This window comes from Oryx dammah, unplaced genomic scaffold (assembly GCF_014754425.2).
Source record: "Oryx dammah isolate SB20612 unplaced genomic scaffold, SCBI_Odam_1.1 HiC_scaffold_9, whole genome shotgun sequence".
NCBI classification, from domain to species: Eukaryota; Metazoa; Chordata; class Mammalia; order Artiodactyla; family Bovidae; genus Oryx; species Oryx dammah.
The window spans coordinates 37,157,169-37,182,299 of record NW_024070193.1 but is presented as its reverse complement, the minus strand read 5'-3'; the positions used below and the strand labels follow the sequence as shown (position 1 = coordinate 37,182,299).

General features: G+C 40.4%; 1 protein-coding gene across 1 annotated transcript in view; it reads left to right on the top strand.

Annotated features, from left to right (window-relative positions):
- IL5RA (interleukin 5 receptor subunit alpha) overlaps positions 1-25,131 on the top strand; it is a 65,143-nt gene that overhangs the window by 14,285 nt on the left and 25,727 nt on the right. The window contains exons 3-7 of the mRNA XM_040245961.1: positions 17,553-17,637; positions 19,482-19,627; positions 20,593-20,731; positions 24,595-24,748; positions 24,823-25,010. Coding sequence (XP_040101895.1) covers positions 17,553-17,637; positions 19,482-19,627; positions 20,593-20,731; positions 24,595-24,748; positions 24,823-25,010 — 712 coding nt within the window. The remainder of the gene's footprint in view (positions 1-17,552; positions 17,638-19,481; positions 19,628-20,592; positions 20,732-24,594; positions 24,749-24,822; positions 25,011-25,131) is intronic.

Genomic DNA, 25,131 nt, shown 5'->3' with positions numbered 1-25,131 from the left:
AGATGCCGCCTCACACTGGTTAGAATGGCCACCGTCAAAAACACCTACAAACAGTAAATGCTGGAGAGGATGCAGAGAAAAGGGAGCCCTCCTACGCTGTTGCTGGGAATGTATTAATACACTGGTACCGCCACTATGGTGAATAGTATAGAGGTTCCTTATAAAACAAAAAGCAGAATTACCGTTTCACCCAGCAATCCCACTCCTGGGTATAAACCCACAGAAAACCACAGTTCAGAAGTATCCGTGCACCCCAATATTCACTGCAGCACTATTTACAACAGCCAAGACACGGAAGCAGTCTAAATGTCCACGGATGGAGGAGTGGATAATGAAGACGTGGTACGTGTAGACAATGGCATATTACTTATCCATAAAAAGGAATGCAAGAGTGCCATATGCCGCACATAGATGGGCCTAGACATTGTCATACTGAGTGAAGTAAGGCAGACACAGAGGCAAATATCATATGATATCACTTATATGAGAAATGCAAAAAAAAAATGGTACAAATGAACCTATTTACAAAGCAGAAATTGAGTCACTGATGTAGATAACAAACTTAAGGTTACCAAGGGAAAAAGGGGCGGGGATAAACTGGGAAGCTGGGATGAACATATATACACTATTGTATTTAGAACAGATAACTAATAGGAACCTACTTCATAGCACAGGGAACTCTACTCAACACTCTTTAATAATCTATTAGGAGTAGAATCTTAAAAAGAGTGGGTATATGTATCTGTATAACTGATTCACTTCACTGTACAGTAAAAATGAAAAGAACACTGTAACTCAACTATACTCCAATTAAAAAAAAATAAACAGAAAAACTAAAACAGGATAGAAAACTACTGAGACAGAAAGCAGGTCAGCTGTTGACTGGGGGTGGAGGGAGGGGTTTACTACAAAGCAGCATGAGAGAATCTGGGAGGCAGGTTACGGGACGGGTCTGTCTTGATGACGATGGCCAGCGCATGACTGTGTCTCCCTCAAAACTCAGAACAGCACACTAAGAAGGGTAAACTTTGCTGCATGTACGTTATACCTTAATAAACTCAACCAAAATATTCTTTTCCTACAAATTAGCAAAAAAACAGCTAGACCGTGAAGTTTTTTAAGTATATATTTTAAAAGACTCTCAAGGAATGCTTATTCAATTATTAAAGCATTTACATGTAAAGGTAGAGAAAGAACTTTGAGGCTATTAAACTAGAAGGGGAAGAACTTTATACATAAAACGCCCCTCCTCGGTATAGTGAAGATGACCACCGCCCTTACAGAATTCCCTCCTCTTCCACACAGTATGTTTACTATTATCTCTTAATATAAGCTGGTCCTAAGGGACGTCAAAGTTCACCTGCCAAGGAACTGGCATTTACCACACTGCAATCCTGTTGGGAATTTTCTCTTTGTATAGTATATCGCGTGGTGTGTGCGCTCAGTTGTGTCCTCTTTGCAGCTGCCAGGACTGCAGCCTGCCAGGCTCCTCTCTGCATGAGATTTCACAGGCCAGAATACTGGAGTGGGTTGCCATTTCCTTCTCCAAGGGATCCTCCCGACCCAGGGATCAAACTCACATCTCCCATACTGCCTGCACTGCAGGCAGTTTCTTTACCACTGAGCCACCAGAGAAGCCGCAATATAACCAAAAGCAAATATTATGAACAGAGACTATTGTTAGAGAAGGGCAGGTTTCTATCATATTTCTAAAAGCACCACATTCATGAGTAGGCAACATATTAAAAAGAAATGTTAAGAATATGAGATAAGAATGAATAAGTATCAGCAATTATCATATGTACCAATATTAGGTCTTAACAGTTATCAATTCTCATCTGAAAACTCACTAATGCTGGTTAGAATATAAGTTTCAGTGTTGGTTAAAGATTCCCTCAAACGTGGACAGCTTCCATCTTTCTTCACAAGAAATCACATCTTTGATCCAGTTTATATATTTCAGTGCCAAAATTTGGTTCCCAAGTATGTAGCTGTCTCCACTCATCTAAGTTATGACTGTGTTCTCTTCTGAAACTAGAGATTCATTTCTGCAAACTAGAGAAAGAAGCAATTGTGTATGTATAGCAGGTGATGGAATTCCAACTGAGTTATTTCAAATCCTGAAAGATGATGTTGTTAAAGTGCTGCATTCAATATGCCAGCAAATTTGGAAAACTCAGCAGTGGCCACAGGACTGGTCAGTATTCATTCCAATCCCAAAGAAAGGCAATGCCAAAGAATGCTCAAACTACTGCACAATTGCACACGCTAGTTTGCATTCCGCTAGTAAATCTCACACGCTAGTAAAGAAACGCTCAAAATTCTCCAAGCCAGGCTTCAGCAATACATGAACCGTGAACTTCCAGATGTTCAAGCTGGTTTTAGAAAAGTCAGAGGAACCAGAGATCAAACTGCCAACATCCACTGGATCATAGAAAAAGCAAGACAATTTGTTGGGAAAGGAGTATGTCAAGGCTGTATATTGTCACCCTGCTATTTAACTTATATGCGGAGTACATCATGAGAAATGATGGGCTGGATGAAGCTCAAGCTGCAATCAAGATTGCAGGGAGAAATATCAATAACCTCAGATATGCAGATGACACCACCCTTATGGCAGAAAGTGAAGAGGAACTAAAGAGTCTTTTGATGAAGGTAAAAGAGGAGAGTGAAAAAGCTGGCTTAAAACTCAACAGTCAAAAAACAAAGATCATGGCATCTGGTACCATCACTTCATGGCAAATAGATGGAGAAACAATGGCAACAGTGCCAGACTTTATTTTCTTGGGCTCCAAAATCACTGCAGATGGTGACTGCAGCAATGAAAGCAATGAAATTAAAAGACACCTGCTCCTTGGAAGAAAAGCTATGAAGAACCTAGAGAGTGTATTAAAAAGCAGAGACGTTACTTTGCTGACAAAGGCCCATATAGTCAACGCTATGGTTTTTCCAGGAGTCATGTATGGATGTGAGAGTTGAACTATAAAGAAAGCTGAGCACCGAAGAATTGATGCTTTTGAACTGCAGTGTTGGAGAAGACTCTTGAGAGTCCCTTGGACATCAAGGAGATCCAACCAACCCACCTTAAAGGAAACCAGTCCTGAATATTCATTGGAAGGACTGATACTGAAGTTGAAGCTCCAACAGTTTGGCCACCTGATGCCAAGAGCCAACTCATTGGAGAAGATCCTGATGCTGGGAAAGGCTGAAGGCAGGAAGAGAAAAGGATGACAGAGGAACAGATGGTTGGATGGCATCACCAACTCAATGGACATGAGTTTGAGCAAGCTCCAGGAGATGGTGAAGGACAGGGAAGCCTGACGTGCTGCAGTCCATGGGGTGGCAGAGTTGGACACAACTGAGCGACTGAACAACAACAAACAGCAGTTGTGAATGTGATACTATTGTCTTTCATTCATTCGTCCATCCATCCAACCCAATGTTTGTTTAGTGTCTTCTATGAGCCAATGGCATTTGTGAATACTCACAATAATAAGTTCATCTAACAATTTATATTGTGCTTAGACAGTGTCAGGCATTGTATTAATAAATCAGCCTTTACAAACAGCCAGTGAGGACACTGAAGCACAGAGAGGTTAATTTGGCCAAGGTCACACAGGTGGTAAGTGGCACAAGCGGAATGCAAACCCAGACATCTGACTTGGAAACCGCCACTGTCTTCTGATAACTCTGGAGAAACAGACAGGGACCAGGTCCAGCACAAGGCTGGGCACTTCACAGGATGTTTGGGTTTCTTTTTAAAGGTAATACAAAGAAATTAAGGGTTTTCTCCATAGGGCTTTTTATAGCCCCATTTGTGTTTCCACGTGGTGGGTCTTGCAGCAACATGGAGAATGGCAGGAAGGGCCTGATGCATAAATTAGCTCATGGATCTAGAGGTCGGAGGTATAAAATGGGCACACAGGGCTAAATTCCTTCTGGAGACACCTGGAATAATAAGAATTCCAACTGCTAGTGGTGCCCTCCCTCCATCTGTACAGCACACCAGCATAATACAGTCTTTCCTCTCTCAGCCTCTTGCCACCATACAAAAGCCCTGTGATGACACTGGGTCCCCTGGAGAGCCCAGGATCATTTTCCTATCAAAATACCCTCATCCTATTCTTACCTGCCATGTAAGGTGGTGCACTGATGGGCTCTGGGAACTGGGCTGCGGACATCTTCAGGGGACCGTGTATCAGCCTACTGCAAACCCACGTGTGCTTTAGTGACTGGGGGATGGGAAGACGCAGGAAACCCAAGGATTATTATGTTAGGAAATGACTGGTCAACATGTGACATTCGTTGCATGGACCTCAATGCTGAATATATTCCCCTCTCTTTTTTTTTTTTCCTTTTCTGGATTTTAGGCAGGTGGTTTGATTTCAAGTAAAAACACAAGGTTGAACGGAGGCAGAACTATTAAATGGCACCATGACGCCCTTCAGATCACAGTTCTGTTATTTCCCCTGCCAGGACCTTTTAGCAAAAGCCTTCCTGAACAGATCACAGCTCCCAGGAGCATTTGCATTTTATATTAGAACAGAGAAGGGAGACTAAGAATTCACATAAAAATATGAATTTATAATGATAGCAGACTAGACCTCCTTGGGGAGATAGCTGAAGCAATATTTAGACAAAGTCAGATAATGATGACAAAATTTTAATATTCTGCAACTTTGGGGTGGTAGTGATTATGTTACCCACACCTCTCCCTCATATTTTTACTTTTTTGTTTATGAGTAATTTGTTTAAAAGAACACGTTCTGTTTCAAGTATGTGTTCTTTCTTTGAAACAACAAAAAGTACCTGTTTGAAGAAAAAGTCATTCACTCATTTTGTTCTCATAAAAGTTTAATAGAAGCCAACTAAAGTTTAAGATCTCCCAGAGGACAAATAAAGATATTTCTCAGCAAATGTAGAATTGCGATTTTCATTGGTGCTGGGGGATTTTACACACAAACACAATTTTATTTTACATTTAAAAGAGGTGAGTAAATAGACAAATCAATTTTAGCTGTTCTAAAATTTCATACTGGGTCATTCATTTTAAAAGATGGGACTTTGGTAACAGTTAAAAGAACAGATGCCCAAGGGTAAAGACTGAGAATGTGAAGTGAAAGTCGCTTAGTCGTGTCTGACTCTTTGCCACCCCATGGACTATACAGTCCATGGAATTCTCTAGGCCAGAATACTGGAGTGGATAGCCTTTCCCTTCTCCAGGGGATGTTCCCAACCCAGGGATTGAACCCAGGTCTCCCGCATTGCAGGTGGATTCTTTACCAACTGAGCTATCAGTTCAGTTCAGTCGCTCAGTCGTGTCCAACTCTTTGCAACCCCATGAATCGCAGCACGCCAGGCCTCCCTGTCCATCACCAACTCCCAGAGTTCACTCAGACTCACATCCATCGAGTCGGTGATGCCATCCAGCCATCTCATCCTCTGTCGTCCCCTTCTCCTCCTGCCCCCAATCCTTCCCAGCATCAGAGTCTTTTCCAATGAGTCAACTCCTTGCATGAGGTGGCCAAAGTACTGGAGTTTCAGCTTTAGCGTCATTCCTTCCAAAGAACTAAGCTATCAGGGAAGCCCTAAAGACTGAGAATAATCACCTTCAAAATTCTGACTTATCAGTAGCCTCAGATGAGAACCAAGAGGGATCTAAACCGGGTTCCTTCTGATATTCTACACTGTATTTCTTATCTTCATAGGAATTCATCTGGAATTCCCTGCTGTAATAACACCAACCCCCTCTTCTTCTTTCCTTAAAATTGCTTACCCTAATGAATTCTGATAAAACCAAGCCAGATAAAATAAAGACCTGTCCTCGCATCTAGTTGTAGAAACAAAGATGTAACACTCTACAAAAATAAAATTGTCACGGAAATGCAGCACTTAAACATACACTTAGAAGAGAGTAGAATCAGAGACAGGTTTCCCCATAGGAGTTCAGACAACCTCAAATAATTAAAAGTTTCTCAAGGGGAATCTTCCCTTCATACCTTCCCCACCCACCAACATTCAATAAAATATTTACCCCCAGTTAAGTATGTATTTTACTGTTTCTTTTAAGATAACTATCAATTATAAAGTTCTGCCATCCTGGGAAAAATGGCTTTGGAAAACATTATAAAGAAGCTCTGCTAAGTAAGGTCTTTAAGCCTCAGTTTACTCACATATAAAATAAGTTTATGGGTTATTGTATGACAATGTATATAAAGCAATTGACAGTTTCAAGCACAAAGGAGGTTCCATCTAGGCTAAAATGGAATGCTGATTTACATTAATGAAGTAAGTTTAACTTTTAGTTAGTTTTTTCACACTCTAGTTAATTTCCTGTATCTGGCTTTGAGAGCAAAGAACTGGTCCCTGCAAAATCTTTTTGCACTATATACTTACACTTAATGATTGCGTTGTTTACTTTCAACTTATACACTGTTATATGTCAATTATATCTCAGTAAAACTGGAAACAGTAAATTAGTAAAATAAAACTGATCACTGAGTAAAGAAACGAAAAAGCTTAAGTTACTCAGACTCCTTGCTGAATAAACACGTGCTTTTAATTTTAGCTATAGACAGTAAGGGGCTTCCCTGGTGGCTCAGCTGGTAAAGAATTTGCCTGCAATATAGGAAACCTGGGTTCAAACCCTGGGTTGGGAAGATCCCCTGGAGGGCATGGCAACCCACTCTAGTATTTTTGCCTGTAGAATCCCCATGGACAGCCGTGCCTGGCAGAGGTGCAGTTCGTGGGATTGGGAAGAACCGGACACAACTGAGCAACTAAGCACAGCGGCATAGACTGTAAACTGATTGATCTTATACTGGGATTGTTCAATTAATACCTGGGATACTATTTAAATTCTGTTGGTTCATTTATTTTATTTTTAGATAGCAGCTTTACTGAGACGTAATTCACATGTCATAAAATATAGCTACCGCTTTCAGTATAGTCACTGAATTGGCAGTCATCAATATAATCAATATTAGAACATTTCATCACGTTCATTACCTCAAAAGAACCCTCAAACAGAAGTAGAGAACAGTTACAGGGTAAAGTGGAAGCAGGTGGGAGGAATTGAGAGAGTGGGATTGACATATATACACTGCTGAAACTATGTAGAAAATAGACAATGAGAACATACTGTATAGCTCAGGGAACCCTACGAAATTATCTATGGTGACATGCATGAATGGGAAGGCAATCCAAAAGGGAGAGGATATGTATATACATATGCCTGATTCATTTTGCTGCACGGTAGAAACACAGCAGCATAATACAACTATACTCCAATCAAAAATAATGTTAAATAAAACAGAAACCTCAAACCCATTAGCAATCACTTGCCATTTTGCCCAAATTCTCACCATCCAGCCCTAGGAAGCCACTAATCCACTTTCTATTCCCATAGATTTGCCTATTCTAAATGTTTAATATAAGTGGAACTATACAAAGTCAGTTTTGTGAACTGGTTTTCTTCAGTTAGCTTTATGTTGTCATGACTCATCCATGTTATACCATGCCTAAGAACTTCATTCCTTTTTAAGGTTTCATAACATTCCATTTGGAGAAGGCAATGGCACCCCACTCCAGTGCTCTTGCCTGGAAAATCCCATGGACGGAGGAGCCTAGTGGGCTGCAGTCCATGAGGTCACTAAGAGTCAGACACAACTGAGCAACTTCACTTTGACTTTTCACTCTCATGCATTGGAGAAGGAAATGGCAACCCACTCCAGTGTTCTTGCCTGGAAAATCCCAGGGACAGGGGAGCCTGGTGGGCTGCCATCTATGGGGTCGGACAAAGTCGGACACGACTGAAGCGACTTAGCAGCAGCAGCAGCAGCAACATTCCATTCCAGAGATTCTCAATCCATTCATCAGCTGATGGATATCTTCTGTTGTTTCACTCTTTGGCTGTTATGCATAATACAGCTATGAACAGTCATGTAAACACTTCTGTGTGGCTGTCTGTTTTCAGTTCTCTTGGGTATTTGCAAAAGACTGGAATTGCTGGGTCATATAGCAACTCTGTGTTTAACATTTTTGAGAAACCACTAGACTCTTTTTCAAAGTGATTGCACCATTTTACGTTCCCACCGACAGTCTCTGAGGGTTCCAACTTCTCCACATCCTCACCAATACTACTGCCTTTCTTTTTCATTCTAGCCATCCCAGTGGGTGTGAAGAGGTAGGTATTTCACTGTGGTTTTCATTTGCGATAATGATGTCAAGCAGTCTCTCACGTGCATATTGGCTTTTGGTATCTGCTTTGATTTGGGTATGTGTATGTACATATATGTGTGTGTGTGTGTAGGTAAATATATATATTACATATATATGTGTGTGTATGTTAGTTTCTGCTATACAGCAAAGTGATCATATATATTACTTCTCAGGTTCTTTTCCATTATAGGTTATTACAAGATACTGAATATAGTTCCCTGTGCTACATAGTAGGACCTTCCTGTTTATCTATTTATCCCAAACTCTTAATTTAACCCTCCTTCCCTTCCTTTTTGGTAGCCATAAGTTTGTTTTCTATGTCTTTGCATTTATTTCTGTTTTGTAAATACGATCATTTGTATTATTTTTTTTAGATTCCATACACAAGTGAGATCATATGACATTGTCTTTCTCTGTCTGACACAGCATGTCATTTAGTATAATAATCTCTACATCCATCCATGTGGAGTTAATTTTTGTATATGCTGTGAGGTATAAGGGTTGAATACAATTCTTTGGCATATATTTCTGCATTATTTATTAAACAGTGATTTTTTTTTTCCTCCACTGAATTATCTTGACTCCTGTGTCAAAAACTCAGTTGACCATAAATGTGAGGGCTTATTTCTGGACTCTCAATTCTATTCCACTGATCTCTATTTCTCTAATATTAAAAAAAAAAAAACCTATTCCTGCATTTGTGTAAACATTTGCATAAATAGAAACATAAGAAGAAATGAAAGGACCTCCCTGGTGGTCCAGTGGCTAAGACTCCAAGCTCCCAATGCAGGAGGCCTGTATTCGATCCCTGGTCAAGGAACTAGATCCTACATGTCAAAACTAAGAACTTGTATACCCCAAGTAAAGATCCCACTGGCTTCAACTAAAAGATTCTGCATGCCACAGCTAAAGACTGAAGATTCCAAGTTGCACAGCAAAGATCCAGCACAGCCAAATAAATTAAATCAACAACAAATATTTTAGAAAAAGAAATGCAAAGGAAAGCTCAATCCCACTGTGGTAGAAGCAGCTACTGGTGCCAATTCTCACTCCTCTCTTGTGGTTATAAGCGTGCACACCCTTGTCTTATCAAGGTGGTAAGTGTTCTCCGGCTGTGGGCCCTTTGACTCAGGGCCTGGCCACGCAATTTGGCCTGACTCTGGGGAGGTCCGGGAACGTGACACAGGCGGACACTTCAGATGCTCGTGTCCAGTCCATCTTACTTTCTTGCACTTTGGGGATCACATGAAAAGAATACACCTTGTGTGTCCACTGGTTGCAAGTGAACAACAGATGCTTGGCATAAACCTGAACCCACTCCGTGATCTGGAATCCAGCCAAGTTTAGCCAGACCCTGGACAAAACTCTGAAGCTTGGGCAAGAAATAAATGCTTATCACTGTTTCCCACTATGGTGTTTGTGGTTGGTTGCTCTACAGCAATAGCTAACTAAAACACCTACCACTTAGAGATAACCATGCCTATCATTTTGGTCTTTTATAGAATATGAGATTATGAAAAAAAAAGTATGTATACATACATACACACACATATGTGTGTGTATATATATTTGCACTCCTGTTGTTTTTATTTAGCATTTTTCCATAGTACCCTGTGTTGACCAGTTCTTGATAAACACTCCTTTTATTATCAACCTATTTCAACCTTGAAAAAATTATATATTTCTCTTAACCATTTCCACACTGCTTTTACTATTTCAAGTCAAAGTATAATGCACTGTGTTTACCTCCCCTCTCTCATATGAATCTTGGTCTGTATTTCACGTTTTCCACAGAGCGGATTCCTACAGGTAAAATCTTTAGCAAGTGCCTTTAAGAAGGGTTCAAGGAAGAACCACATAATCCTAATTTCCATGGCATTACTATTCACATTTTCAACTATACTCTGGCTAAACCTGGATTATTTTGCTTCTTAAGAAATGCAGGCCAAGAAGGAAGGGGCATATGCACATCTGTGGCTGATTCATGTTGCTGTATGGCAGAAACCAACACAACATTGTAAAGCAATTATCCTCCGATTAAAACTAAACAGCAATAAATAAATAAATACAGGCCAATTTTTGTTTCACTTTTTGAAAAACCATTTATGTGAATTCTTCCAACGTGTTCCATTATACTATCTTTGGACATTTACAGTTTATTCTAAAGAAGACTGTTCTTGCCACAAAAAATAACTATGCAAAGCTGTGCCTCTTATTTTCTTTGGGTTTATTTGGAAATAGGGCATGGGAACAAAATGCAAGCTTGTTTCTTTGGGGTTTTAATATTGGCATGGCTGATAAAGTGTCATATACCTAGAAAGATGGTATCCAGGGTAAGAGCCAGGTCTGATTTTCTCTGTATCTGTAACAGCTTTTGGCATGTTGCATAGATGAATTTAATAAATATTTCTTGAATAAATGCATGTAAGAAACATAGAAAATGTTAAAACAGCCTTTCTGGCCAGAAATTATTACCCTCACAATGGTTAGTAACTAGTTTTAAGGTTTCGAGGATGACAAATATGCTGCAACTAAAATTAGATGCAGGACTCTAAAAAGTAGGTCAGATGGCTGATACTGTATCTAAACTTCTCTGGGTCCATCTTAGCAAATAAATGGACCTCTCTCAGTTCCCAGCTCAACTTTTCCTTTCCCCAAGGAAAACCATGTTTTTTCAGATCTAATAACAACTGATCTGGTTCTTTTATGGCAACTGCTAAAATGATTATTTGGGGAGACCCAGTGGCTGTCCTTGCAGAAGACATTCACTGCAAGAAGTCTCACCGGGGTGCCTGTCATTTTTCATCATGTAAACTGAACCCCTCCTCTCACCTGGCCATTGCCTCTCTCGCATCAGTTATGTGGGGACCCGGGCCCCTCTGTTCCCACTTCTCAGGGGCGGCTTGTCACTCACCGCCATGGGCTAAGCCTGGAGATATCCTTTCAAAGGGATAGACCTCCACCTGCCTCAGGCACTTCATAACGTCAAGTGGCATTTTCATCTATTCAAACCCTGGGAAACATATTTTTACAAGTCGGGTTTGCAAGTCACTTGCCTGGAAATTCCCTAGACAGAAATGGAACAAAGGACAGGAGAACCCAATTAGGTTTACTTAAATTGAAGGTACTGAGGAGAGGCCAGCTAGGTGCTGCACCAGGAACCGGGAGATCAGAGACAGCAGGTCTCGGGTGTGCACAGAAAAACACGGCCACTGTCCCCATGCGCAGGGAGGTCCAGACTTGCCAAGGCCAGCAACTCGTGACCCCAGAAACTGCGTCTCCCTCCTCTGCCCCGCCCCCAGCACACACCCAACCCATCTGAGGGCGCAGGCCCTGCTAACACAGCAGAGAAGGGTTAAGTAACCTCTGAAAACTGAAAACTGCTGCTCAGCTTGTAGAGAGCGGGAGATTCCTCATTTTTCTGTTAAACTGTGTGGCTGGTACTGTGTGAAAACGGCACCAAAAAACCCTCCAGCTGAACGAAGCACGTGAAGAAAACAGAAATTCTGCAAAGTGCCCAGGAAAAATTCATTACCTTGCCACCCAGGAGCCAGTGTTCACTGAAACTCCTGAATAGAGCAAAGCATCTAGAAAGACAGTGAAAATGCAGATGAGACAGTTATCAGATAGTGGCTATCAGGAACAGAGAGGGCCTTCACTCAGCAGCAGTCTAGTCCTCAGGAGTTTCGTTATAGGGTGAAGGCTCGTCCAGAACTACCTGCTTACAAATGCTCCTTGGTAGTTGCTTAGAGGAGCCCTGCTGCCCTCCCATCGTCAAGGGAACTGGCTGTGAGTTTGTAACCATTACAGCTGCGATGATGAAACAGTGAAGAAGATCTGCCTCTAAGTCAAAAGTGTTCAGAGAGAGATAAGGTTCATTTTCAGGGCCCTGCAGCAGCTTCTGATGGCCAGGCCACTGCAATTCTCTGTAAGTGAGGATCCAGAACTGATTCATCTCTGAGTGAGCAGATGCCTCTTTTTTCTCTCTGATTCCACCCTGGGCTCCACCTCCTATTAATTTCATTACATGGCAGGGGTGGGGGCAGGTGGGGAATAGAAAAAGTGAGAGAATGACTTGTAAATATATGGCAAACTGTTACATGAAGAAATGGGGGAAACAAAACCCCTTAGAACTCTATTATTAGCAGGCACGGAACTAATAACGTTACTATAGACATGTTATCAGGCCAGTCACGTCCACTCTGGGTGTAATATTCTATTCTTTTGTGTTGGGCTAAGTAACTGAGGTGTGTAGTCCGTGTGAAGGTGAGTCACACTGGAATAAAAGCTACGTTTTTTGCTGATTCTTGTTTAAGACGCTTGTTACCCGCTGTTGCAGATACTTCCGAGATTAAAATGAGAACACAGACTCTGCTAAGTTTTATGGGGAAATATATGAGTTAAAAAAATAAGGTACAGGATAAAATAACTTGATGAGGAAGTCTGAATTAATAAGAAAGTTACAAATGCAGAAACAAAAAGAGGAGATGGCTGCCCTGGCTCTAACTGAAGGCATTCTGCTTTCTGTTTCTTTTGAGGGTTATGGGATTTTGAAAAAAAAAAATTGTTTGATTGTATATAAAATCTCCAAAAACTTGCTGAAATATCTCACCCAGTTTCAGGTTCACTATTTTATTAAATATTCACCCCAATCAGTGTAAACATGTTTCCATATATACAGAAGAAATGGATGGAATGAAAAAAATAGAAGAGAGAAAGGAAGACATGGAAAGAAAAATCAGATTCTCTTAATATTCTATGAGCCTCATTAACACATGAAAAGTGACTTTTTATAGCCATATTGATTAATGTATTTGATACCCAATTTAATGAATCATCAGGTCGAAAATTGAATTACCCAGTACAATTTCTAATATTTCTTGTGAAAGGGTATGCCTTCTTTCACAGTTACTGAAAAGTATGTTAATGTATGTAGCTATCTGTTAACTGTTTGCATTTCAAACATAATAAAGTTTGGGAAATCAAATACCTCATTTGTTTCCATTACTTGAAATGCTGCTTGGGGAAATTTTTAGGCAAGGTGCCAAGAGTATCACACCTCCCCTAGACAGCCCAGGTTTGCTACGCGCTCCCTGCCTGCCGTGCTCTAGTCTGACTTGTCCCTCTGCTAGGTTTTTCCCTGCAGAGCTCGGCTTGCTAGGGGCTGTGCATTAATTTGCCTTTATTTTGTGTGGAGCCAGGCATATGCAGCATCTGCCCGGGCCTGAAGCTGAGCTAGGTGTGCGGCTGCAGCCACGGGCACTGACAGCATGGAGGCGGCCCTGGCTGCCGGCTACTGAGCGTGGATGGTCATCAGAAACCAGAGGAGTGGCCGAAGGAGACAGGTATGCCTGGGATGGGGACGTGTGGACGTGGGATGGCATGGCGCCAAGTGCAGTTAGCTGGAAGACACTGAGCCATTAGGAGATTTGGGCAGCAAACTCTTTCTGCCAGCATTTCCCAAATACTCAGGGTGGCAGCACCATTTCCACCTTGGCTAACAAGGCCTTATGACTGGCAACAGTTTGAATCGCTGAGTTGTATTTAAGGACTATTTCAGAAAATTAATCAGAAGTCCTGTAGTAAAGCAGAAAAAAGTTTGCACGCCTTATATGTGCTCCTAATGACTCATACTTTTAGGACTATGCACAATTTTTCACTCGGGGGTAATGTAACATACCTAACTAAACATGTCATTTGCATTTTACACCTTGGTTTATTTATTTATTCTTCATCTCCCAAGAGATACGTTTTATTGCTGATTACACTGTACAGGAAAAAAAAAGGAAGTAAAAAGTAAACTCTACTTTTAAGGGTTTAACGGACCATGAATCCTCTCAGTTGCTTTTCAATTTCTGTGCACTGAAGTTGAGTTTTAATTAGTTGTCACCACAGCTGACTCAAAAAGTTTCTTTAAAAAGGGTAAATACAACTTTGGTTATAAAACAAACATCCTGGGCAGCAAAATAATCTGGAAAGAGAGTGGGGAAAACGTAAGTCTGAACTTCAGTAGAATTTGACCAATTCTCAGGAACACTGGGGAAATTCATCTACAATTGTCAGGACTTTACCCTGCTTTCTAGAAACATCTGTACTGTGAGTGATGGCGCTCCTGTTTACTCCCAAATTTCAAAGAATATAACACCTACCAGATGCCAGATTCTCAGACAGCACTCGAGGAATTTTAGATCAACCCAATGAAATATGACAAGAACAGGTAGCCTGCGGTCTTTCTAAGAGACTGGGCATGCATTTCTGATAATGGTATTAATAGGTAGGCAACCCATGTTTGCTTCATTCTGAATTTGAATCTACTTTTAAAAATTTAATGGTTTTCTGCTGGATTTTAATTAGTATCCATGAGAAGAATGGATAACAAGTTATTCCTAACAAGTTATTTCTATAAATTTTACTGCAGTGAAACAGCCTACTGTACAACAAAATATTACCCAGCTGACATCTATGTAACAGTGTATCACTGAATTAAAGAGATGACCCCAGAAGATTCAAGTTCGTTTTCCAGCATGAGTGACTGCTCTGCCACGGACCAGAAATATTAAGACATGAGCAAAGGCTGAAGGTGCTTTCAGGGAATGAGCAGAACAAAGAGAATTATAGAAAAATACAGGGTCACCTGCTGAACCTTCAGTAATACCCAGGCTTTTATTGAATTTATCTGGCTCACAAAAAAATGGTTATTCTTGGTAATATTTGGACTCCTAGTTGAGTATTTTGTGTTGTCTATAGAACAACTTCTTTTATTCAAAGTTATCATCCTTTTAAACACAGAATATCACAGTAAAATGTGAAAAAAAAGTGTATGGCGGTTTTATGGCCGATAAATTGATCATCACAAATTTTTGGTCAAATTTGAAAAACAATTCTGTTTTCATGACCTATAAAATCAGAACACATAAAAAATTCTAGGGCAGACTGCTTGGTTATGTGAAATATTCAATTATCTCCACATTGAGGCATGTGATAGTTTATTACTTCAACAATTTAACTGCAATTTATTATTTTTACAAGTACTGTTATAACATACTACTTACTTTGCCAGCCAGTAGAACTTACTATAACATACTACTTACTTTGCCAGCCAGTAAAACTCACTTGGGGAAAATCAATTTTGCATTTTTTTCTGACTGAGAATTCCTCCTAGTAATAATGATTACTGAAAACTTAGAACACATATGATATAATTTCCGGAAATACTGAAATTTCAAAGACATTGCCTTCTAAACTTGAAGAGGAAGCTATTCTTGCTGTTGTCTGTTAAGGATATTCTTTCACTTTTTTTCTGTTTTTTGGCCACACTGCATAGCACGTGAGACCTTAGTTCCCAGCCAGGGATCAAACCCATGCCCGCCCCTGCAGTGGGAGCACAGCATCTCAACCACTGTGCCACAAGGGAGGTCTCTAAGGATTTCTTATCTTTGCTTCTTGGGCTTAGTAAATTACCAAGGCATGCCTTTAAATCCTTAACATTCTCACTTACTGAAACCTTTAAAAACTTTAGAACAGCTGCTTTTATCGTTCCTGTTGTTTTAAAAATTCTTTTTCTACATGGTGTAAAATCAGAGAAAGGAACAGGATGATTCTTATCAAAAGGGGCGTAACTCTGGATGCAAGGAGGAATGTTGTATGACATCTCTTATATGCGGAACTAAAAAGAAATGATACAAATGAACTTATAAAATAAAAAGTGACTCACAGACTTAACAGAACCAACTTATGGTTATGGGAGGGTGGTGGGAAGGGTGGCGGAAAGAGACAGGGAGTTCGGGATGGACATGTACACACTGCTATATCCAAAATGGAAAACCAACAAGGACCTGCAGAGAGAACTCTGCTCAACATTATGTGGTAGCCTGGATAGGAGGGGAGTTTGGGAGATAATGGGTACACGTATACGTATGGCTGAGTCCCTTCACTGTGCACCGGAAACTATCACAACACTGTTAATCAGCTATATCTCAATACAAAATAAAACATGTTTTAAAAGTGGCATAACTCTGATTAGCAATACTTGAGTTTATCTGAAAAAGAAATTAATTGATTTGTATGCTGTTTATGTCTTCCTGCTGTGACATTTTACTAATTTCATTAGTAAGTAGTAAAAGTGAAGAAAGTGTGGTTTTTGGTTCTTCCTGAATGTATCCATTTAGCCAACGCCTACCCTCTGTGGTTCTACCAGAATTATGTTTGAAAAATATCACATCACTTAAATAAAATTTTAAATTAAAAATTGTGTCACTTAAGTAAGTGTAGAACGTAGGTTTTACAGTTGGAGGAAGATCTGAGACTGGGTCTATGTTTTTTAGCCATCTTCTCACCATTGTAAATTGGATAACTACACACCCTCATCATCTGGTGCGGGGGAGGACAAAACTTAGCAGGCGGAATATTATTTTTGTTAAGTTCATATGAAAAATGTCTTCCGAAATTTTCAAAGGAAACATTCAAGATTTCTAGTCTACAATTCCCAACAAGAGATCTTTTCTTTCACGTTAAAAAAAAATATTCTTGAAACAATCTAACCACTTTTTTCAGACAGCCACACTTGAGTTATGCTAATATTTCTGCTCTAGATTCATTGTGTTTTTTTATTTAAAATAAATAGAAATATCAGTTTTATTTTCTTCAGGCCTATAACTATGTTTTCATTCCCTTTAATGGCCTATTTCTTTCTGGGTTCATCAAAAAATTCTGCCTCTCTGAAATCTGAAGTACTAAACACTTATTCCAGGTTTGTGATACAAAGCGTCTTTTTCCCACGTAAACGTTATTTTAGATTTAAGTTCCTTGTCATGCTGGACATGTCATGCTCATATGTAAATTCTTATTAGTGAAACTGGTAATGACATTTATATTCAATTTGATTAACTCTGTCTTCTACTGTGCAACCATCTGCTGTGATCTCTCACGGAATATCAACCTTCTTCTACTTTCTTTCCTCTCTTCTGGCTTTGCTTGGCTCCATGTGCCACCGTGGATGCCTTTCCTCACTTGCATGTGTGTAAGAACTCTAGTATAGCCTTTAGGACTCCATTCAGAAGTCTCTTTGCTCCTTATACACATCTTTACTAGAGCAGTTTTGAAGCTGTAGTTGCAATGATTGATTTACACTTCATTCTGTCTCTCAGATTATGGATCCATGTTGGCAAGGTAAAATCCAAGATTTGTTCATATTGGTATTTCTAACACATGAAGTTCATAAATGTCTGTTAAATGGCCAAATGACTATACTTTTCTTTAGAAAGGAGCTACCAGCTTTTCTTAGAAATGGCAACAGGTGGCCATTTGGATTTTTGTCTTTCTGTTTTCCATAGGATGTGATCATCATGGCACCTGAATTACTGGTTCTTTTGGGGGCGGCAGTAATACTGCAAGCAGACTTACTTCCTGATAAAAAATGTAAGCACCACCTATTAAATTCAATAATTAAAAAAAATAAGTACATTACAAAAAAGGATAGTATTACTTTCTCCTAAGTAAGACTCAATTAGGAAATCAAGATTTTTTTAAAAAGGGATGGAACATTTATTCTTATCAGAATATCGGTTCTTAAAACATACTATATTTTAAGAAAGCAAAGTTGGCTGAAGCGGCTATTTTATGTTGCAGTGGGAAATCGTATTCCAAGTGTGGGTAAACGGGCACTCAGAATAAAGCTGCAGCTGGTGGGCGTATTTGGACACCTTCCCAGACAAGCATATAGTTCAAAGTCCTCTCAAAGTTCTCAGAACCAAAGAAGAAGCAGCTTCCACTATGTTTGGTTCAGAAACTTGTTATCAGTGGGTTTAAAGGGAAAAAAAAACAACCCATCACATGAGTCCCCCGCTAGCACTAAAGAGAACCCACTGCAATAAGGACTATGTTCTCGTATCTGCACTGTTCAATGATACTTGACTATTGAGCGCTGGATATATGGCTCACGTAACGAAGACAGGGGACTTTGATTTTATTTAAACAGCCGCATGTGGCCAGTGGCTACCATAATGGTCGGTGAAGTACAGACGGAGCCCCAGAAGTCTGTATGGAGCAGGTGTGGAGGCAGAGTCGTGGAAAGCTATTAAATATCAAATGTCAGTGGAAATGTGCTGACGAGTAAATTCATCAAAGGTGTCATAATTGTACAATACTATAAACAAAAGAAGTAAACTCACTCAGTCATGTCCAACTTTTTGCGACCCCATGGACGGTAGCCCACCAGGCTCCCCCATCCCTGGGATTCTCCACACAAGAATACAGGAGTGGGCTGCCATTTTCTTCTCCAGGGGATCTTCCAGATCCAGGGATTGAACCTGGGTCTTCTGCACTGCTGGAGAAGGCAATGGCAACCCACTCCAGCACTCTTGCCTGGAGAATCCCAGGGACGGGGGAGCCTGGTGGACTGCTGTCTATGGGGTCGCACAGAGTCAGACACGACTGAAGCGACTTAGCAGCAGTAGCAGCTTCTGAACTGCAGGCAGACTCTTTACCATCTGAGCCACCAGGGAAGCCCAACTTTAGCAAAAATTTTAAAAGCTGTATAAATGTATACTCAAGAAAAAAAGACAATAAATGTATTACATGTTAATGCCACTCAGTGATAAAACTGTGGCTGTATTTTTTTTCTTTTTCTTTTTTATCATCTGTGCTTCCCAAGATTTCTAAGAACAGGCATTGATTTTGTAATTTAAACAAAAGCTTTGATTTTGAAGACACTGTTAGAGAGTGGTTCATGAGGGCGGAAAAAACATTTTCTTTTTATTAAATGCTGAGTGAGTAATTTTGCTTACAAGTTTTTTGACCTTGAATCATAGTAAGAAACAAATCTTTACATCCTGAACCAGTATACAAATATGTGACTATACTTATGGAACAGAAATAAGTTGTTCATGAAATAGGACTTCTTATGTTTCTATTTTCTATTCAATTTTATTACACGTCATTAAACACATTGCTACCCACAAAGTAACATATTATTTTAGTCCATTAATAGATAATGACCCTTTGAAAATTATTATACTGAATAATAATATAGTAAAATATTCACATTTCAATAAAACACCTATAGGTGTTATAGGTAAATACCTGGGCAAAGTAAAAAAGATAATGAGCTACAAACAGTTCTAAAGAACCTTTTCCTAAGATTATTTCAGTGTTATACATTCTGATAGCATAATAAAATACTATACTACACAATAAAACATTTAATGATTTAAAAATGTTCCATATAATTAAACATTGCGTGGCTTTTTTCTTTTGATCAATAGTTTTACTTCTACCACCAGTCAATTTCACCATTAAAGCTGTCAATTTAGCTCAAGTTCTTCTACGTTGGGAACCAAATCCTGATCAAGAACAAAGCAATGTCCAGCTAGGATATCATGTGAAAATAAGTGCTCCACAAGAAGAAGATGTAAGTGTTTATTCTGACAGCAATGCTTACCTAGACTGAATTTTCCTTATTAGAGGAAATTTTAACTAAAAAGAGAAAACCACTACAGAGCTTTCTGTTATATTCCTAGGAGGGCAATGTCTCTACTGAAATGGCTGAGAACTAGTGCCATACCTGCACTAAAACAGTGGCTCAGAACATTTTTAACTGTGGGACCAATTCTTCCACTTAACAATAAAGTTTAGTAACTTCTGAGTTACAGTGGTTTAGATATTGATTTTATGTTGCCTCTAAAATATTCAAAAGAACAGAAGAGAATAACCAAGCAAAAGAGGAGAGGGGCCATTGTACCTAACGGAAAAGGTCTAATTCGAATCCCAGTTCAGCCACTTCCTGCCTTTACTACCTTCCATCAGTCACTTAAGATCCCAGAGCCCTAAGTTCACTGCAGGGATAGATTAAAGCACCAGGTACCGAGCTGATGTGCAATAAATCAAACGAAGGGAGAAGCAATACTATGTCAGTCAACATGGAATTCTAGAGAATTATCCATCAAAAATTTACCTCTGGGGAGGAGATTGGAGCCAGAGATGGTGGCCACAGGAAACTGGAGTCTGAACTGTAGCATTGCTTGTTTTTGTAAGAAGCAGTTATTCAGGTATCCTTGAATAGTTATTTTCTATATTTCATTATGTATTTTTAAAACATGTACCAATCTAGAACTAGGCAATTTGTTTATTCATTTTAAAAACCACTTTATTTTTGGTAAAAAGCTGCACCTATTTAATGTGTACAACTTGATTGATGAGTTTAGGGATAAGAACACAACCTTGAAACGCTGGGTTTGATTTTTTTCTAGCAGAATGATTGCATTGCATTGTGTTTACATGCCATTTAAAAAGTGGAAGCAAACTCCTATTTGATTAAATAGTTCTCTGAAGGTCATTTCCCCTTTACATATCATGACTTGTGGGTTTTATTTTTAGTATGAAACCAGGAACACTGAGAGAAGCTTCGTAACCATCCTTCACAAAGGCTTTTCAGCAAGTGTGCAGACAGTGCCGTGGAGCGACCACTCCCTACAAGCCAGCAGCTGGGTTTCTGCAGAACTTGAAGCCCCACCAGGTAAGGCAGGCCTCTGAGAGCCTGGTTTTAAATTCCAGACTTTTGTAAACACGGGGAAGTCAGGAGAGGGACACGCCTTGCTTTTATCTTGAAGTTGGTCACTCGCCCCTACAGTATTCTTTTACCTCATCCAGGTGCTCTCCAAGACCGAGACCTCCGAGACCGAGATCACTGGCTAGTGTGCATAACCCAGTCAGTCCCATCCAGCAGCTCCCTGCAAACACTGAGAATTCTTCTCCCTCCCCAGCTCAGAAGACAGGGAGTCGTAAACAAAAGTTGAGCTCTCTCATAATTGGGTTCTAGGACATCTTTCCACTCGCTCCCCACATAAACCCTCTGCTCTTCTCAGATGACTTCCAACCATGACCCCTCCACACCAGCTCAGTCCTGCCTCTGAGCCCTCACTGCCCTGAGCTCACCTCTTCGGCCTGCTTTTCTGAATTCTACCTATACTGCAAAGCCCAAATCAAATCGTACCTGCTCTGGGAAGCCTCCTTTTTCCCATCTGAGGCACAGAGGGTTGCTGTTCCTTTCAGAGCTCATTCAGGGATGCTGTCGTGTGGTACAACACACTGTTTCATTCTTCATCTTTCACAGTAACTAGATGTTAACCCTGCCCTCCCGGGCTGTATCGCCCCGTGCGCAGGGCGGAGTCTCCCGCTTTCCTGCCCCAGCATACAAACAGCACGTGCTTCAGGCTTCAGACACAGTGTTCCCTGTTACGCCGGTGGATGCTTACAATTCTATGACCTCTCAAACGAAATTGAAGAAAACTGTGCTGACAGTTCACAGAAGCCATGAGACTGGATGGCCCGAGTGCCACAAGCAAAGAGATTAACACCTACTATGTCTAGATGGTCCTTCTGTGGAAAGCTGGGGTTTCTAATACTTAGAACCAGTGACACTTATGATTCAAACCTTGAAAACAAACAGACACACACACACAGAACAGAGAAAGAAAAAACGAGAACAGGCCACCAAGTCTTGAGACGTGTGTGTGCGCATAACAACAATGGCCTGGGCCAGTCTGGCTGTGGCTAACAGTCAAACTATCCTCTCATCACATCACTGATGAAAAGGCCACGCCTCCCGCATCAAGTGTGTGACCGAGAGCAGCAGCATGATCTTCCCATTCACTCGGCAGAACATGATGTCTGGACCACGCAGTGGCCAGTTCACAGTAGGCTTGATGTCACAGGCAGAGATAGAATCTCAGGTAGACAGAAGACCACAAATACAAGTCGTCTGCTGTACACGAAAGCACATGTCCACCTCCCTGCAGTGAGTAACCGGAGTGTGCCTATAACAAGCCTTTCGGAATTACACTTCTGCAACCTCGACTGCTCTCTGAGCACCCTGATGTGGTGTGACAATAATGAAAACGTCACTATTTCTGCCTTGAATCAGACTGAATTCATACCACATCATTCCTTGGAAGGAAACTGGGAGAGAAGCAGACCTCAGAAACTCTAAACTAACTTGGCACAGATTATCTGGTCATTTAGTGCCTGGAGAGAGTACACACACACACATATATGTGTGTATATATATGAAAATGTGTGCATACGTGTGTGTGTGTGTGTGTGCATATGTGTACATATATAAAGGCTTCCCAGGGGCTCGGTGGTAAAGAATCTGCCTGCCAATGCCGGAGCCACAGGAGACTCGGGTTCGATCCCTGGGTCTGGAAGATTCCCTCGAGGAAGGCATGGCAATCCACTCCAGTGTTCTTGCCTGACAAATTCCATGGACAGAGGAGTCTGGTGGGCTACAGTCCATGGGGTCACAAAGCGTCAGACATGATTGAGCAACCAAGCATGCATGCACACGTGTGCGTGTGTATATGCACACACATCATATATACACATATTCACATATACACACACACATATATACTTGCATACGTATACACTGCTGTATAGCAGAAACACACTATTGTACGGCAAAGTGAATCAGCCACACATATACATATAGCCCCAAAATAAATTCAAAGTGGATTAAAGACCTAAATGTAAAGTCAGACACTAAAAAGTTCTTAGACCAGAACACAGGCAGAATATTCTTTGACATAAACTGCAGCAAGGTCTTTTTTGACCCATCTCCTAGAGTAATGAAAATAAAAACAAAAGTAAACAAATGGGATCCAATGAAACGTCAAAGCTTTTGCACAGCAAAGGAAACTGTAAACAAGTCGAAAAGACAATCCTCAGAATGGGGAGAATATCTGCCCACACAGCAACCGATAGGGATTAATCTCCAAAATATACAAACAGCACATGAGGCTCAATTTCAAAAAGACAAACAACCCAGTCAAAAAATGAGCAGAAGACATGAATAGAAATTTCTCCAAAGACCTACAGATGACCAACAAACACATGAAAAGATGCTCAACATCACTAATTTATTAAGAGAAATGCAAATCAAAACTACAACGAGGTATCATCTCACACTGGCCATAACAGTCATCATCAAAAAATATATACATAAATGCCGGAGAGAATATGGAAAAAAGGGAACCCTCCTACTCTACTGGTGGGAATATAAATTAATACAACCACTATGGAGAACAGTATGGAGGTTCCTCAAAACACTAAAAATAGAGTTACCATATGACCCAGCAATTCTATTCCTGAACATAAACTTGGAAAAAAACATATTTCAAAAAGATACATGAAACCCAATGTTCACTGCAACACTATTTACAATAGCCAGGGCGTGGATGCCACCTAAATGTCCATCAATAGAGAAACGGATAAAGAAGATGTGATACATATATGTGGTGGAATATTACTCAGCTGTAAAAAGGAGCCAAACTGTGCCACCTGCAGTGATGTGGACGGACCTACTGTCAAAGAGAGTGAAATAAGTCAGAAAGAGAAAAACAAGTATCACATATTAAGAAGGAAATGGCAATTCACTTCAGTATTCTTGCCTGGAGAATTCCATGCACAAAGGATTGTGGAGGGCTAAAGTCCATGGGGTTGCAAAGAGTTGGACACAACTGAGCGACTAAGCACCGCACATGTGGAATCTACAAAGATGGTACAGATGAACTTACCTGCAAAGCAGAACAGAGACACAGATACTGAGAACAAACATACCGAAGGGGAAGAGGAAGTAGGGTGAATCAGGAGACTGGGCTTGACATATATTCACCATTACCTATAAAACAGACAACTAATGAGAACAGATTCTATAGCCCAGGGAGCTCTGCTCAATGCTCTACAGTGGCCTACAGTAGACTTTAATACACTAGTCTGTCTACTGAGTCTCTAAAGAGGCAGTGCTCTTTTGCGATGTTGCCAAAACTATTTTCTTTTGAGCGGCAATCTCTGTTACTCATGAAGCATTTGGATACTACCTAATGAATCCCTTCATTCTCTGATGCAAAGTGGCGTTAGAGACCTTCCTCAATTAGCTCTCTCAGTCATAACTAGTTATTGACAATGGAGCATCAGAACCCTGAGGCTGCTGTATACCAAGCTCTGAATGACAATCTATCACACTGCTCTTGAACTCTGATATCTATCACATATAAACCCTCCCTGCAAAGAAGCTGCAAAACTTCTGAAGTCAGAAAGTAGGGCTTAGTCATTTTAGTTCATCCTCCAGAACGCTGACCTTTTGCAAATAGCTTTCTATAACTGTGTGGTGACAATTACTTTTTTGATGTCCCCAATCCCTATGGGTTTAAAAGAAACTATCAAAAACTATTGTGGCAATGCTTTGTTCTTAAAAAAATTTTTGTTGTTGGAATAGAATTAACTTACAATGTTGTGTTACTTTCCACTGTACAGCAAAATGTAAAACAATTCATGTATATGTATATCTGCTATTTTTTTTTCTAATTTTTGACCACCTAGGGTCTCCTGGAACTGAGATTGTGAATTTAACTTGCACCACAAACACGAAGGCAGATAATTACACACACTTCCAACCATACCAAGTTTCTCTTCACTGCACCTGGCTTGTTGGCAAGGATGCTCCTGATGATACACAGTATTTCCTCTACTATAGGTTAGTACCGATTTTCACTTATGCGGATGGGTTGTTTCCTCCAGCCTTAAAAACTTATGAGTGTTCCATTATAGGTATCGCTCTCGGATTGAAGAATGTCAGGAATACAGCAAAGATGTCCTGCAGAGAAATGTTGCCTGTTGGTTTCCCAGGACTTTCATCAACAGCAAAGGGCGAGACTCCCTTGCAGTGTATGTTAACGGCTCGAGCAAGGAAGCTGTGATCAAGCCTTTCGATCAGCTCTTTGCCCTTCATGCCATTGGTAAGACAGGCTTGACACAAAACCAGAATAACTGAATTGCAGAATCTCAGCACTGGGAGGGTTTATAAATATCACCTAGTTTGGCTACTTATCTAATACTGAATGACCACATGGCTCCTGC